General features: G+C 35.9%; 1 protein-coding gene across 1 annotated transcript; it reads left to right on the plus strand.

Moving 5' to 3' along the window:
• The first annotated feature begins 1422 nt into the window (after positions 1-1422).
• On the plus strand, positions 1423-2091 carry LOC104897351 (uncharacterized). The gene has a single exon (XM_010684211.2). It carries the CDS (start codon positions 1423-1425, stop codon positions 2089-2091), a length of 669 nt encoding a protein of 222 aa, XP_010682513.2.
• Positions 2092-13915: the final 11824 nt, after the last annotated feature.

The following is a 13915-nucleotide window of genomic DNA, read 5'->3' on the forward strand; positions in this document are numbered from 1 at the left end:
ATATGAGGACAGTGAAGATGATATTCACACTCCTGCGAACAGTGATGTTGAAAGAGAGGACAAATGGCCTAGGAGAACAGGCAGGGTGTTATTGATTCATGGAGACATTGATTACAACAACTTTTCTTGGACAGTGGGGCAGAGATTTCCAGATAGTGAATGCTTTAGAGAAGCAGTAGTTATGTTTGTTGTGCAACAAGGTAGGAATTTGAGTTTTTCTAGTAGTAATAAAAAAAAGGCAGCAGAGAATGGAAGTTAGATGCAAGAAAGGATGTCCCTTTAGGTTGTATGGATCTTGGGATACTAGGAGGGCATGTTTTGTTGTCAAATTTGTTGACACTGCACACAGTTGCACAAGGAACATGGATATCAATAGGCAAATGAAGTCAACTTGGCTGGCAAAACAACTGCTTGAAATCTTTAAGGCTAGGCCCCACTGACCAGCTAAGGAGATTATGGATACTGTGAGGAAGGGTTACAAGGTTTTAATTAAGAGAGCCTAGCTTATAAAGTCAAATACAGGGCTCATAGGCTCCTCAATGGATCCATGATTGATCATTATGGGAAGCTGGGCAGATATATAGCTGCCATCAAAGCTAGTTGCCCTGACACTGTGATTGAGCTGGTTCATGCTCCTGCAAAAAAGAATGAGAAGGTCCCAGTATTTCAAAGGCTCTTCATATGCTTTGATGGTGTTAGGAGAGGGCGGATTGAAGGTTGTAGAAAATTTCTAAGCATAGATGCTTCTTTCCTCAAAACATTTCTGGGTGGACAATTGTTGGCAGCTACTGGTAAGGATGCAAATGACCAGATGTACCTAGTTGCCTGGGCAATTGTGGAGGGGGAAAACAACTCTTCTTGGGAGTGGTTTATGACCCAGCTTCAACATTCCCTCAATTTAGGTAAGGGAGAGGATCTCATTATTGTATCTGATGAACACTTGGTAAGTGTGTTACTTTTTCTTTTCATGAAAGGTTCACTAATAATGTTATGTTGAATCTAATGATACGTTCAATCTACTTACAGGCTATTATAAGTTCTATGCCAAAAATACTGCCAAAATGTGAGCACAGGCACTGTGAAAGACACATTTTTGCACATTGGCATAAGGACTTTAAAGGCAATGAGATGAAATTGATATTCTAGAAAGATGCTAAAGCCTATAGTGTGGCTGATTTCAATGAAGCAATGGAAGAAATGTCAGAGGTTAATAGTGATGTTGCTGCTGCATTTAGGAAACATAATCCAGATGTGTTTTGTAGGGCATTTCTGAAGACAGCTAGCAAGACAGATGTGATCACTAGCAATTTATCAGAGACATTCAATGGGTATATCATCAATGCAAGAACCAAACATCTCATTTACATGCTGGAGGATATCAGGACTGCCCTGATGTAAAGGTTGGTGGTCAAAAGACACGAAATGGAGGCCAGCTCTGCAAAGTTGTGTCCCAGGATTCAAGCTAGGTTGGAGAAGGAAAAAAACCTAGCTGCCAACTACACTCCAATTCCATCAACAAATACAATATTTCAGGTCAACTATCATATGGATAGTGTAACAGTTGACCTTGAAGCTAAATCTTGCACCTGCAGGAAGTGGGACCTCACTGGTATCCCCTATTGTCATGTTGTAGCTAGCATATTCTTCTGTAGAGGAGATGCTGAAGACTTTGTGGACCTAGTATACACCAGAGAGAATTACCTGAGATCTTATGATGGGTCAATCCCACCTCTAGTAAGTGAAAGACACTGGCCACTAGTCACTTCTCCTCTCATCGCACCACCCATTAAAGTTGGGCCTGGGAGACCAAGAATCTGTAGGAGAAAAGACCCACATGAAAACCCAAAAAAGCCTGGGAGATTAACCAAACATGGAGTTAAAAGGACATGTACAATATGCAAACTTAACGGCCATAACAAGAGGACTTGTCCAAAGAAAGACAAAGCTCCTAGTCATCCACCTCACAAAAAGGCCAAGACATTTGATGCTTCAACTCGACATGGTGCTCAGAATGACCCTCACTTGGATACAATAGACACTGTCATGGTATCCCATGCATTATTATCATCTCAGCGTTCATTTCATGCATAGACACTGTCATGGTATCCTTCTTCAACTTTAGTTTTCCAAGCTTCTCTTGCAATGTTTATAAACCTAATTCGAGCTCAGAAACTGTTGTGTATTATTCCATTAGCTGTGACTGCAAGTCCTCACATTGGTTGCACCCTTTTGTAAACATTGCCCCAGTCTCCCAGAAGAAAAATTCACAATCATGCTTCTACAACAAAAAAGTGCAACAATTTCATTAATCTTGAAATTGCAACTAACAATCAAAAAAACACAGATAACCCTAATTTGCGCAAAATCGAAAAATGGGGAAGAAAACTTACTAGCCACATAGAACATCCGTAAAACCTTTTCCCATAGGTTCCACTGTTTTTCGATGTCCTCGGTTTTGCCGGAATTCCATGGTTGCATCTCACAATTGCTTCACTTTTGGAGTTGATAGATCCAGAGTTGCCAGATTTTTGCGCTTCCATTGGAGATTAACACAGAGAAAGACAGACAAAGAAAGACAAAGATAGACAAAGAATGAGAAAGAAAGAGAAAGAAAGATTTTACTGAAATCAACCTAACGTGCCTTTTTTATAAAGTCACGTGAGGGTTTCCCGGATTTTGTAGGTTGGCAACCTGTAAGGACCAATAAAAGTTAGGACCCCCTATAGTTGGGACCACCACAGGTTAATCCAAAGTTGGTACCTTTTAAAAATTATCGGCCAAAGTTCATACCTCTCTTGTCAATTTTTCCTAAAAAAAGAGTCAAATACAAAATGAAACGTGACATCCTAGTTACATTACATTCTACATTCGAAATCCTACTGGCCTTGGCCATAGTATCCGCACACTTGATATTTTCTCTCGTACGATGCTTAATCTTAACATCGGTGGAAGGCTTCACCACTTTTTCTGCACTGTAAAACAACATTAGAGTACTTATCGAATATCTCTCGTTGCTGCATTAAATCCACCACAAACCTACATTCAGAATACGAAATGGCATGCTCGATTTTTTTCCTAAGTAACGACTTGAAGCCCTTCATAGATTCATAACAATTCTGCTAAAAGAGCGTAATTAGAAAAACATCTTTTCTGGAAACCTAAAACCCAATTGCCATTACTATTTTAATGAGAATACTACACATGTTGCTCATGCTATACCTAAGCTCACACTTGATCCAGCTGGGCAAAATTGATTCTGTTATAACAGAATCTGTTATTACAAGCACGTGCAATCTCTCCTCTTGTATTACAGCTTCGATATAAATAGCTTTGTACTCCCTTACAAATCATTCATTCAGAGTTAATAACAAACACTTGCATTCTCTCTCTATCCACTCTATTCTGTATATACTATGGAATTTATTCTTTTTTAGCTTACAATATGTGATCTATAACATGGTATCAGAGCTACATTTCGCAAATCTTTCATCATTTTCGTACTTGGAATGAAGTATATCCTCATTCATTTCTTCTTTCTCGCTGAAATTCGGTAGTATGAAACTGAAAACTTTGATTAGCTAGAAAAATCTGAGTTAATTGTGAATGTGTGATTGTGATTGTTTTTTTCTTCAATTGCATGTTGTGATGTTGAAGAAATTTATTGTTGAGATTCTCAAATCTGGAGAATTGGTGATTGTTTGATTAATTGTGATCTTGTTTTGAAATTTTCAATGATTCTTGATTAAACTAGTGTTGTAATCTTGATTTTGTTGAAGAATTGTTCGATTCTTGCTATGTGTTGCTGAAATCTTCAAATTGTGGTTGAAGATTTCTTGACTTGAGGAATTGGAGAAGTTTATCTTAGTTTTTCTTGAATATTATGGGTAAAAATTCAATACCTACACCTGAACATACAACTGTTCTAGGTAGTGTGTATTATATGCATCCTTCAGATTCTTCTAATACTGTGATGCTTGTTTTATCTTCTAGAAACAAGTTGTGTTTTGTTGATGCTTCTATAGAAGAGGCTGGTGTGACTAATGCAAACTATAAGGCTTGGCATAGGTGTAATGATTCGGTGACTGGTTGGTTATTTTATTCCTTGGAGAAACAAATTGCTAAAAGTTTATATCTAGGCGTGTTTTTATTTCGCCTACGCGGGATGAGACGATCAATGCGTACTAGATTTGACTACTCCACTGCAAAAGGTTTTTGTATTGAAAACGTTCTGAAGTCGCCAACAATTTTTTAAAGGAAGAATCATAAATCTAATTGGATATTGGGATGCGACAAAATTAGAGACTTATCCAATTTAAATTTCCTCGTTTGCACTCCATATATGGTCAAAATGAACCAAAGATTGAGTTCGGGGTGAGAATACAAACACAGTCAATAACATGTTACCCATTGTTGGCTTCTACTAAATATTGATTCATGTCAATGTTTATGCAAAAGAATAACCAAACAATATTTTAAGCACCCTAAACATAATTAGTCTAGATTGGTTCAGGAAACACATAAAATACTATTTTCTAGTGATATATGTTATTATGCAATCAATTTACAAGGAACCTATAAGATTGTCCAAATTAATCTGATTAATGTTAGATCTTTCTTTAGGTCATGATTAAAAAATTAGCATGTGGGTGATGAAAGCAATAATGCAAGGACAATCATATAATATGCATAGAATAATCAGGCAAGCATATAATAATATATAAAAATAAATAAAAAAGAATGAAGGATTAGAATATATGGTAGAACGATTTTATATCAAATATCTACATTAGGAAAGAAAACAATTAATAACTTCAATATAAAAATAGTTAATTTATTCAAGGACCTTGAAGAATATAATGTGGTTTGGGTCTGCGAGATTGACAGCCTTCGGGACAAGCAATCATGAAGCCTAAAAATCGAAATGTATGAAAGTATGTAGATTGAATGTGTTTGTATTCAAAAGTATGAGTTTTTGTAGGGAAGTTTTGTTGCTCATAGAGAGGTATTTGTAAAGTATTCATCGAGTTTGAAGTTTGTTAATGTGTAAATCTGTTCTGAAATATGTTTGCAAATCAGAATATTTATAAGGAAAACGACACTACGCCTCACGTGCTAACTGCGCCTGGTGTAGGCTGGCGTGTCACGCGCATCATACGTCATGCCTAGTAGAAAATGTACACGTGGTACACCGTTTAAAATATGTAAAAAAGAAAATTGTGCTTCACAGTATATGGCACAGTGCCACATGTCAAGAAAAGTTGCGCATGACGAACAGATGTCGGGAACCATGTTACCCATTGATGGCCTCTACTAGATATCAATTCATGTCAATGTTTATGCAAAAGAATAACCAAATAATGTTTTAAGCACCCTAAAAATAATTAGTCTAGATTGGTTCATAAAACATAAAAGACAATTTTTTTAGTGATATGTTATTATGCAATCAATTTACAAGATAATTAGCAGGTTGTCCAAACTAATGTGAGTAATGTTAGAACAGTTGTTTAGGTCTTGATTAACAAAAGTAACATGTGGGTGATAGAATCAATAATGCAGGGACAATCATATAATATGCATAGAATAATAAGACCAGTATATAATAATATATAAAAATAAATAAAAAGGGGATGGATTAGGATATATAGTAGAACAATTTTATATTGAAGATCCACATCAGGATTGAAAATATAGAAAGTAACTAATTTATTCAAGGACCCTCAAGATTCTACTGTAGTTTGGGTCTGCGAGATTGATAGCCTTTGGAACAAGCAATCGTGAAACTCGAAAATCTAAATGTATGAAAGTATGTATATTGAATGTGTTTGTATTGAACAGTATGAGTTTTTGTAGAGAAGTTTTGTAGTTCATACACAGGTATTCATAAAGTTTTTGTCGAGTTCGAAGTGTGTTAATGTGTAAAACTCGTTCTAGAATCTGTAAATCAGACCTATTTATAGGGAAAACGACATTGCACCTCATGCACTAGCTGCGTCTGGCACATCCTGATGTGTCACGCGCATGACTTGGCATGCCCAATAGAAAGCGTACATGTGGTACGCGCTTTAAAAAATATAAGAAAGAAAACTGCGCTTCATGCATAGTAGTGCGCCAGGCGCACGACACAGTGTGTAGCACAGTGCCACATGTCAGGAAAAATTGCGCCTGCCTAGCTCTTGACGTGCCATTGCCATCTTTTCTAAAACGCGTTTTAAAAGATTTTCTTTTATCCTTTAATTCCAGGAATATGATTTTACGGGATAAAATCTAATTTTAAATGTAAAAAAAATCTTTTAAAAATATTTTTTTTTGGTAATTAAGAAAGATATATTGAAGCATTGTTTTCACTTTTTTAAAAAAATACTTAGTTATTATAAATAAAATAATTAATTGGGCTTTTCAAATAATTAGGCTCAAAATACAATTAATTATCATGAATAATTAATTCAGCTTTAAAATTGAACTTTAACACTTTTCGAAATAGTTTTGAATGGCATTTCAGACTACTCTTCCCTTGGGTCGGACCAATTAAGACCACAATATATTTCATCATTGGATCCTTAAATGGAGAGACACGATTATATGTCTATAGTATGGTATTACAAGAAAGCTATGAAAGGTTTGGCCAAGCTTCTGGAGCACAACTATTTTCTTTACAACAAGTGATTTATGAATGCAGCAAGGGAAGATGTATGTATCTTCATTCTTTTCTGCTATGAAGGCATTATGGGATAAGTTAGATGAATTCGATCCATTGCCTGTTTGCACATGTGCAAATTGCACCTGCACATTGACTAAAAAGATGCTGAAAACACAGCAAGATCAAAGGCTAATGTTGTTTATAATGAAGGTTAATGATGATTACATCTAAGCTAGAACAACCGTTCGTATGAATCAACCTTTACCAAACTTAGGCACTACTTACAGACTTTTTGTTCAAGAAGAGAGACACCAGGAAGTAAGTGGAATTGTTACTCAACATGATGTTATGGCATTTGCTGCTTATCATAGAAAGAAGTATTCTCAGAGGTTTGATAAGAGCAAACCTTCATATTCTGCTCCTAAACAATCACAATCATCGGCTGGAAACAAAAGCTATTCTACATGGTTTTCTGACTATTGTAAGACGATTGGGCATGGTATTAAAAGATGTTATAAACTCCATGGGTTACCTTCTCATCTGGATGGAAATAAAGATAAAAGGTTGCTAATATGGTGCAAAATACACCAGACGAATCTTATATTGGTCAGCCTAAAACTAAGACAATGATTGTTGAGCAGTACAACCAACTTATGTCATTACTCAACTAGCACCAACCTGATGATGTGTCTATAACCATTGGAGAAGCACCTGCTGCACATGGAGCTGCTTTCATGGTAGGTAAACTTTGTTTTATATCCAGTATAGGTGTTTCTTGGGTGTTAGACAGTGGTGCAACAGATCACATCTCTTTTGATATGAATTTATTTGCTAATTTCGGACACAAATATTGATCATGATAACACTATAACCATACCAGTAGGCGTGTTTATATAGCCTATGCGGTGTGAGGGCGTATTATATTTGACTATCCCATTGTAAAGGTTTTTGTATGGAAAATATCTTGAAGTCGCCAACAATTTTTCAAAGGAAAAATCATAAACCTAATTGGATATTGGGGAACCGTAGGGACAAATTAGGGACTTATCCAATGTAGATTTTCCCGTCATGACTCCATAGAGGGTCAAAGTGAACCAAATATTGAGTTCAGGGGTGAGCGTACAACACAGTCAAGAACTATGTTACCCATTGCTGCCCTCTATTGAATAACGACTCATTACAGATTTTATGCTAAAGAATAATCATATAATGTTTTGAACACCCTAAAAATATTTAGTCTAGATTGGTTCACGAAACACATAAAAAGACTAATTTTTTAGTGATAATATCATTATGTAATCAATTTACAGGGAACCTAGCAGGTTGTCCAAATTAATCTTATTAATATTAGAATAATTCTTTAGGTCTTGTTTAACAATAATAACATGTGGGTAATAACAATCATGCAGGATAATCATGTAATATGCGTATAATGATTAGGCCGGCATATGATATACAAAGGCATGAATAAATATAATATGAAAAAAAAAAAGAGAAAAGGGATTAGAATATACAAAGGCGTGATTTTTATATTAAAGATTTGTATCATGAAAGAAACAGTTAGTAACTTCAATAGAAAAGGGATTAATTTATTCAAGGATCCTCGGGTTTATACCTTTGCAGTTTAGATTAAGGAGCACAATGATCATTAGGCGGAGCAATCGTGGAACTAAGAACACAGTGTGGTTAGGAATACATTGAAAGTATTGAAAGTGTTTCAGAGAATTTGTTTTCGTAAATTTTTTATTTTCGTAAAATAATAATGAGAAGTCGTGTTTGATTCGAAAAATCATGAGTATTTATAGGCAGAACGACACTACACCTCATTGCGCCTAGCGCAGCTGACGTCTCAAGCGCATGACGCGACATGCCCAGTAAAAAGCGTACACGTGGCACGCGTTTTGAAAAAAAATAAGAAAGAAGTTTCGTGTCTGAAGCAGAGAACTACCCTTGACACAAGACTCTACATGAAAAAGAAGTCTACGTGGCAGTTCTGGTGCGCTTGGCACATGATGTATGCTAGGTGTGGCTTACGTGGAAGCCTACGTGTCAGGACACATGCGCTCGGCGCAGTTAACTATGCTCAAGCTAAAGCTTGTTTCTGACACGTCTTGATAGTTTTTTAATAAAAACGCGTTCTAAAAGATCTTCTTTTATTTTTTGACTACAGATATCTTATTTTACGGGATAAAATCAAAGTTTAACTTATAAAAAATGTATTTTGAAAATATTTTTTTATTAAAATAAATCAATCAATTATTAATTAATTGGGCTTTTCGAAAAATTGAGCTCAAATACAATTAATTATCATGAATAATTAATTAGGCTTTAGAATATCATTTCGAAACACAATTTTGGAGTGCTTCTTTAGTTTGCTCTTCGGTTCGATCGCGCCAACTTATATCGCGGTATGTTTCATCATTGGATCCTTAGTTAAACGGGGACACACGATTATGTGTCTACAATACCTGATGGAAGAAAAATAGCCATTACACATAAAGGAACAGTTAATGTTAATTCTGACATTATCTTGCAAGATGTGTTACATGTTTTTCACTTTCAATTTAATTTGATCTTTATTCCTAAACTTTTCCAGGACATGAATTGTTCAATAAATTTTACTTCTAATTCCTGTGTTATCCAGGCACCTAGTTTAACCCAGCTCTGATTCTTGGTAACCTGAAGCATGGATTAGCTTGCACCAACTTCTCCAAGTCTTCATTAACTGCTGTAAATAACATCAGTCATATTGCTACTGCTTTTGTTAATGTTTCTGTCAATAAATGTATAGATCAAGCTAAATTGTGGCTTTTGAGGCTAGGTCATTTACCATTTCATCCTATGAAATATGCTCAGCCTAGTCTAAATCTAGATGATATTAGCTCTTGTATATATCAAGTATCTGTCAAGTTTGCCCTACTACTAGGCAAACAAGACTACCGGTCTCACAAAGTTCAATACAATTTGTCAAACATTTTCAGTTGATTCATGTGGACTTGTGGGGTCCCTATAACACTTCTACCTATAACAATTGCAAGTTCTATGTCACAGTTGTAGATGACTATTTGAGGCATACTTGGATGTTTTTACTTAAACATAAATCTAATTTTGTCCATATTATGGAAAATTTCTTTGCATATGTTAACACTCAATTGCATTGTTTAATTGAATGTGTGAGATCTGACAATAGAAAGGAGTTTTGTGAGGGGAAGCTGTTGTAATTCATGTTACTGAGAGGAGTAGTTATACATTAGAAAAGATGCACATAAGCTCTACAACGGAATGGAGTGGTTGAGAGGAAGCATAGGCACCTCTTGGAGGTTGCTAGGGATCTATTCTTCCAATCCAATGTTCTTGTTGCCGATTGGGGAGAGTGCATTTTGTGTGTTGTGCATTTGATTAAGAGACTTCCTCTCAAAGTTCTTAAACATACCTCACCTTACGAAAAACTCAACAATACTTCACCTTCTCTTGATCATCTCAAAGTCTTTGGTTGCCTTTGTTTTGCCTCTACTATCAAAAAAGGTAGAACCAAATTTGAACCTAGATTTGAACGTTACCCTCCATATCAAAAAGCCTACAAGCTATTACACCTTCATACCAAAAGAATCATTATTTCAAGAGATGTCATATTTCATGAGCATCACTTTCCTTTTCATTTTTCCTCCCCTCACACTCCCTACACACCTTTATTCATACCTGATAACACTACTCCTTCCACTTTTTCTTATGATGATGTTCCTGACGTTTTTACATCTGTCTTCCATCCTAATAGATCATGATCAGTCCATACCTATTTCTACTAATGATCATATCACTACTACTTCACCTTCTCATAATTCTTCCTCCTCTTCTTTTTCTCTTCCATCTACAGATGTTTCTTCTTCTGTCATTCACACTACACCACCTTCTTCTCCAAGAAGGTCTACTAGACCCACAAAACTTCCTTCTCACTTAAGTGATTACACCTTCACTCTCCCTAATACCTCTTCTATTAATTTATCCACACATTTGTGTAACCTTGTTCAGTTTTGTTTTTTATCTACCTCATATCATGCTCTCATTACACAAGTATCCTCTCTGATCTTGTTTGAGCCTAAATCATATGTTGAAGCTGCTAAAGATCCTGATTTGGTTCAAGCCATGGAAAAAGAAATCTCTGCCTTAGCTTCTAACAAGACATGGGAAGTTGTTGATTTACCAAGTGGTAAGAGGCCTATTGGATGTGAATGGGTGTAGAAGGTCAAACATAAAGCTGATGGTACTCTTGAAAGGTATATATTAAAGCCAGATTAGTGGCAAAAGGCTACAAACAACAATCTGGGGTGGACTTTCAAGAAACATTTTCCCCAGTTATCAAAATGACCACTGTCAGAGCATTGATAGCCTTAACTACTTCAAAAATCTAGTCTCTACGGCAATTTGATGTAAATAATGTGTTTTTACTTGGGGATCTACATGAATATTTCTTTTATGAAGATGTTAGAGGGTATAGCTAATCCTACCAATCGAGTTTATCTTCTGAAAAAATCACTTTATGACTTTAAACAGGCTGGTAGATAGTGGTTTGCTAAGTTGGTCAGTGAGTTACAACTTCAAGGCTTTACACAGTCAAAGAATGACTATTATTTGTTCCTAAAAAAATAAAATTCTCACCTCACAATTGATGTTGTGAATGTTGATGATGTCATTTTGACTAGTACAAATTCTTCTTCTATTAATGCTCTTAAACATCATCTTGATACCACATTCAGTATCAAGGACTTAGGAAGACTAAGCTACTTCGTTAGTATAGTGATTGGGTATTCTACTGAGGGAATCACACTTACACGAAAGAAATTCACAAAGGAACTTCTTATTGTAGCAGGCATTTCTTCTCCTAAACAAGTGGCAACTCCTCTACCACTTCATCTTAAGCTAAGTGTTGATTCTAAGTGAACCTTTCTCATACGCTGCTCTTTACAAATGTCCTGTAGGAAAGTTAAACTTTCTTACAAATACAAGACCTGATTTAAGTTAACTATACATACATTGAGTCAGTACATGCATGCACCTTCAATTCAACATCATAAAGCCCTCCTACATGCTCTTATTTATGTAGGTTGCACATCTGGCCAAGGCATCCTTCTCAAAGCTTCTATTACTCTTTGTTTACAAGCCTTCTCTAATAGTGATTAGGGGGCTTGCCCTAACACCAGAAAATTTGTATCTGGTTATCTTCTTCTCCTTAGTCAATCACCTATCAGCAGGAAGAGCAAGAAACAATCTACTATTTCAAGATCTTCTTTAGAGTCGGGATATAGGGCTCTTGCTTCAGCTGCTTTTGAGGTTACATGGATGGTTAGGCTGCTTGAAGAACTTAGGGTAGTTGATTTGCAGTCTGTCACATTACATTGTGACAATCAAAGTGCTCTTCATATAGCCATGAACCCATTGTTCCATGAGCGTACTAAGCGAAATGGTATTGCTTGTTTTTTTACTCGAGATAAAGTCATGGAAGGCTTCATTCAATTAGCATCCTTGCCTACTAGAGATCAACTAGAAGAGGTCTTTACCAAAATCCCCCTTCTCCTGAGTTTCACTCTTTGTTATCCAAGCTTAGCATGATTCACACCCTACCTAGCTTGAGGAGGGGGAGGGGTAATGAGAATATTACACATGCTGCTCATGCTATACCTAAGCTCACACTTGATCCAGTTGGACAAAGTTTATTCTGTTATAACAGAATATGTTATTACAAGCACGTGCAATCTCTCCTCTTGTATTACAACTTATATGTAAATAGCTTTGTACTCTTTTACAAATCATTAATTCAAAAATAATAACAAACACTTACAGTCTTCTCTCTATTCTTTATATTCTGTCTATACTACGAAATTTATTCTTTCTTAAATTACAATATGTGAGTGATAACACTGTTACTGATTATCCCCCCACCCCAAGGCCCAAATTTACCGTCACATCAACAAATGAGGCATCCATATTCCATTCTGGTTTAGGGAAGGGTGGGTTTAAATTTGTGAATCTAGACATAGCAAAAATAAAATCATGGGCACTTTCGTAGGCTTTGGAAAGTGGTTGGATGGGGGTGAGAGAAGTCTTCAAAGTGGGTCAGGCGTCTAGCGCAAAGGGGAGATTAGAGAAAGCTCCTGACTAGCACTAGTTAATTGTATGGGAATTATGTCACTGATCTAAAATTTTGCTTAAACTTCAACTAGTTGGTCAAGGTAGTTTTTCACGGGCCTCAACAATCAGTTCGATTAATATTTGATATATATTATATTTTGCATTTATTCTTGTACTCGCTCCGTTTCCTAAAGATCTTCCCTCTTTCCGTTTAAGTGAGTTTCTAAAAGATCTTCCCTCTTTTACTTTATTCCTTATTTGAAATTTTTTTTCCCTTTTTACCCTCTCATGTCTCTATCATACGGTCCACCATTACATTATTAATTCAATTTTACTCCCTTTCTCTCTCCTACTTTAACCCTTTTTTATTTGTTTATTTATCTTAATCCCTTTCTCTCTCCTACTTTACCCACCCCACGCTCCACACAAATTGATTCCCATTGATATATGTAGTAACAATAACAAGGAAGATCTTTAAGAAACGGAGAGAATATATGCCAAAATTAGTCTTAGGGTTAACTCTTCTTGGTTAAAGTAATTAAATTGACAACAAACCCGAACAACGACATAAATAGATGCATGTCCTAGATGAATATGCTGTACAAGTAGTTACACTATTTAATGTGAGATTGTAATTGATTGGTGAATAAATTTTGACTTTCTAAACCGATAGTTTTGTATTTGGAACTTGTATCAGACTTATGGATGACAAAAAACTATAATCTTATGAATTTAAAAAGTTTTTTTTAAGAATTTGGTAAATGGTACAATTTTTTTTTTTTTTTGGTGTTGTATTTTATTGATGTGGCCCAAAAGGCTCTCAACAGTTTACAAGCAAAATCCGCCAAACATGTATTGGGCTTAAAAAATTATCTAACATTATTTCAACACCATGCTATAAAATCATCCATCCTCCGGAGCCCTTGTTTAGCAAGTGCATCAGCAACATTGTTTGACTCTCGACCTTTGTGGACAATTGAAAGATTGAGCTCTCTTTTTCTTGCTGCTCGTATTAAGTTCAGGATAAACCCAAGATTCCATGGGCCACCAGAATTTTGCATCACCCATTGCACTGCATTCTTTGAGTCCGAGTCAATTGTGACGACACTATTTTTTATGCTGGGAGTGGCTAGCGAGATCTTGATAGCCCTG

The sequence above is a fragment of the Beta vulgaris genome, chromosome 6 (assembly GCF_026745355.1).
Source record: "Beta vulgaris subsp. vulgaris cultivar EL10 chromosome 6, EL10.2, whole genome shotgun sequence".
Lineage (NCBI taxonomy): Eukaryota > Viridiplantae > Streptophyta > Magnoliopsida > Caryophyllales > Amaranthaceae > Beta > Beta vulgaris.

Coding starts and splice junctions, on each gene's coding strand:
- LOC104897351 (XM_010684211.2), top strand. CDS start 1,423: ATGGAGGCCAGCTCTGCAAAGTTGTGTCCCAGGATTCAAGCTAGGTTG.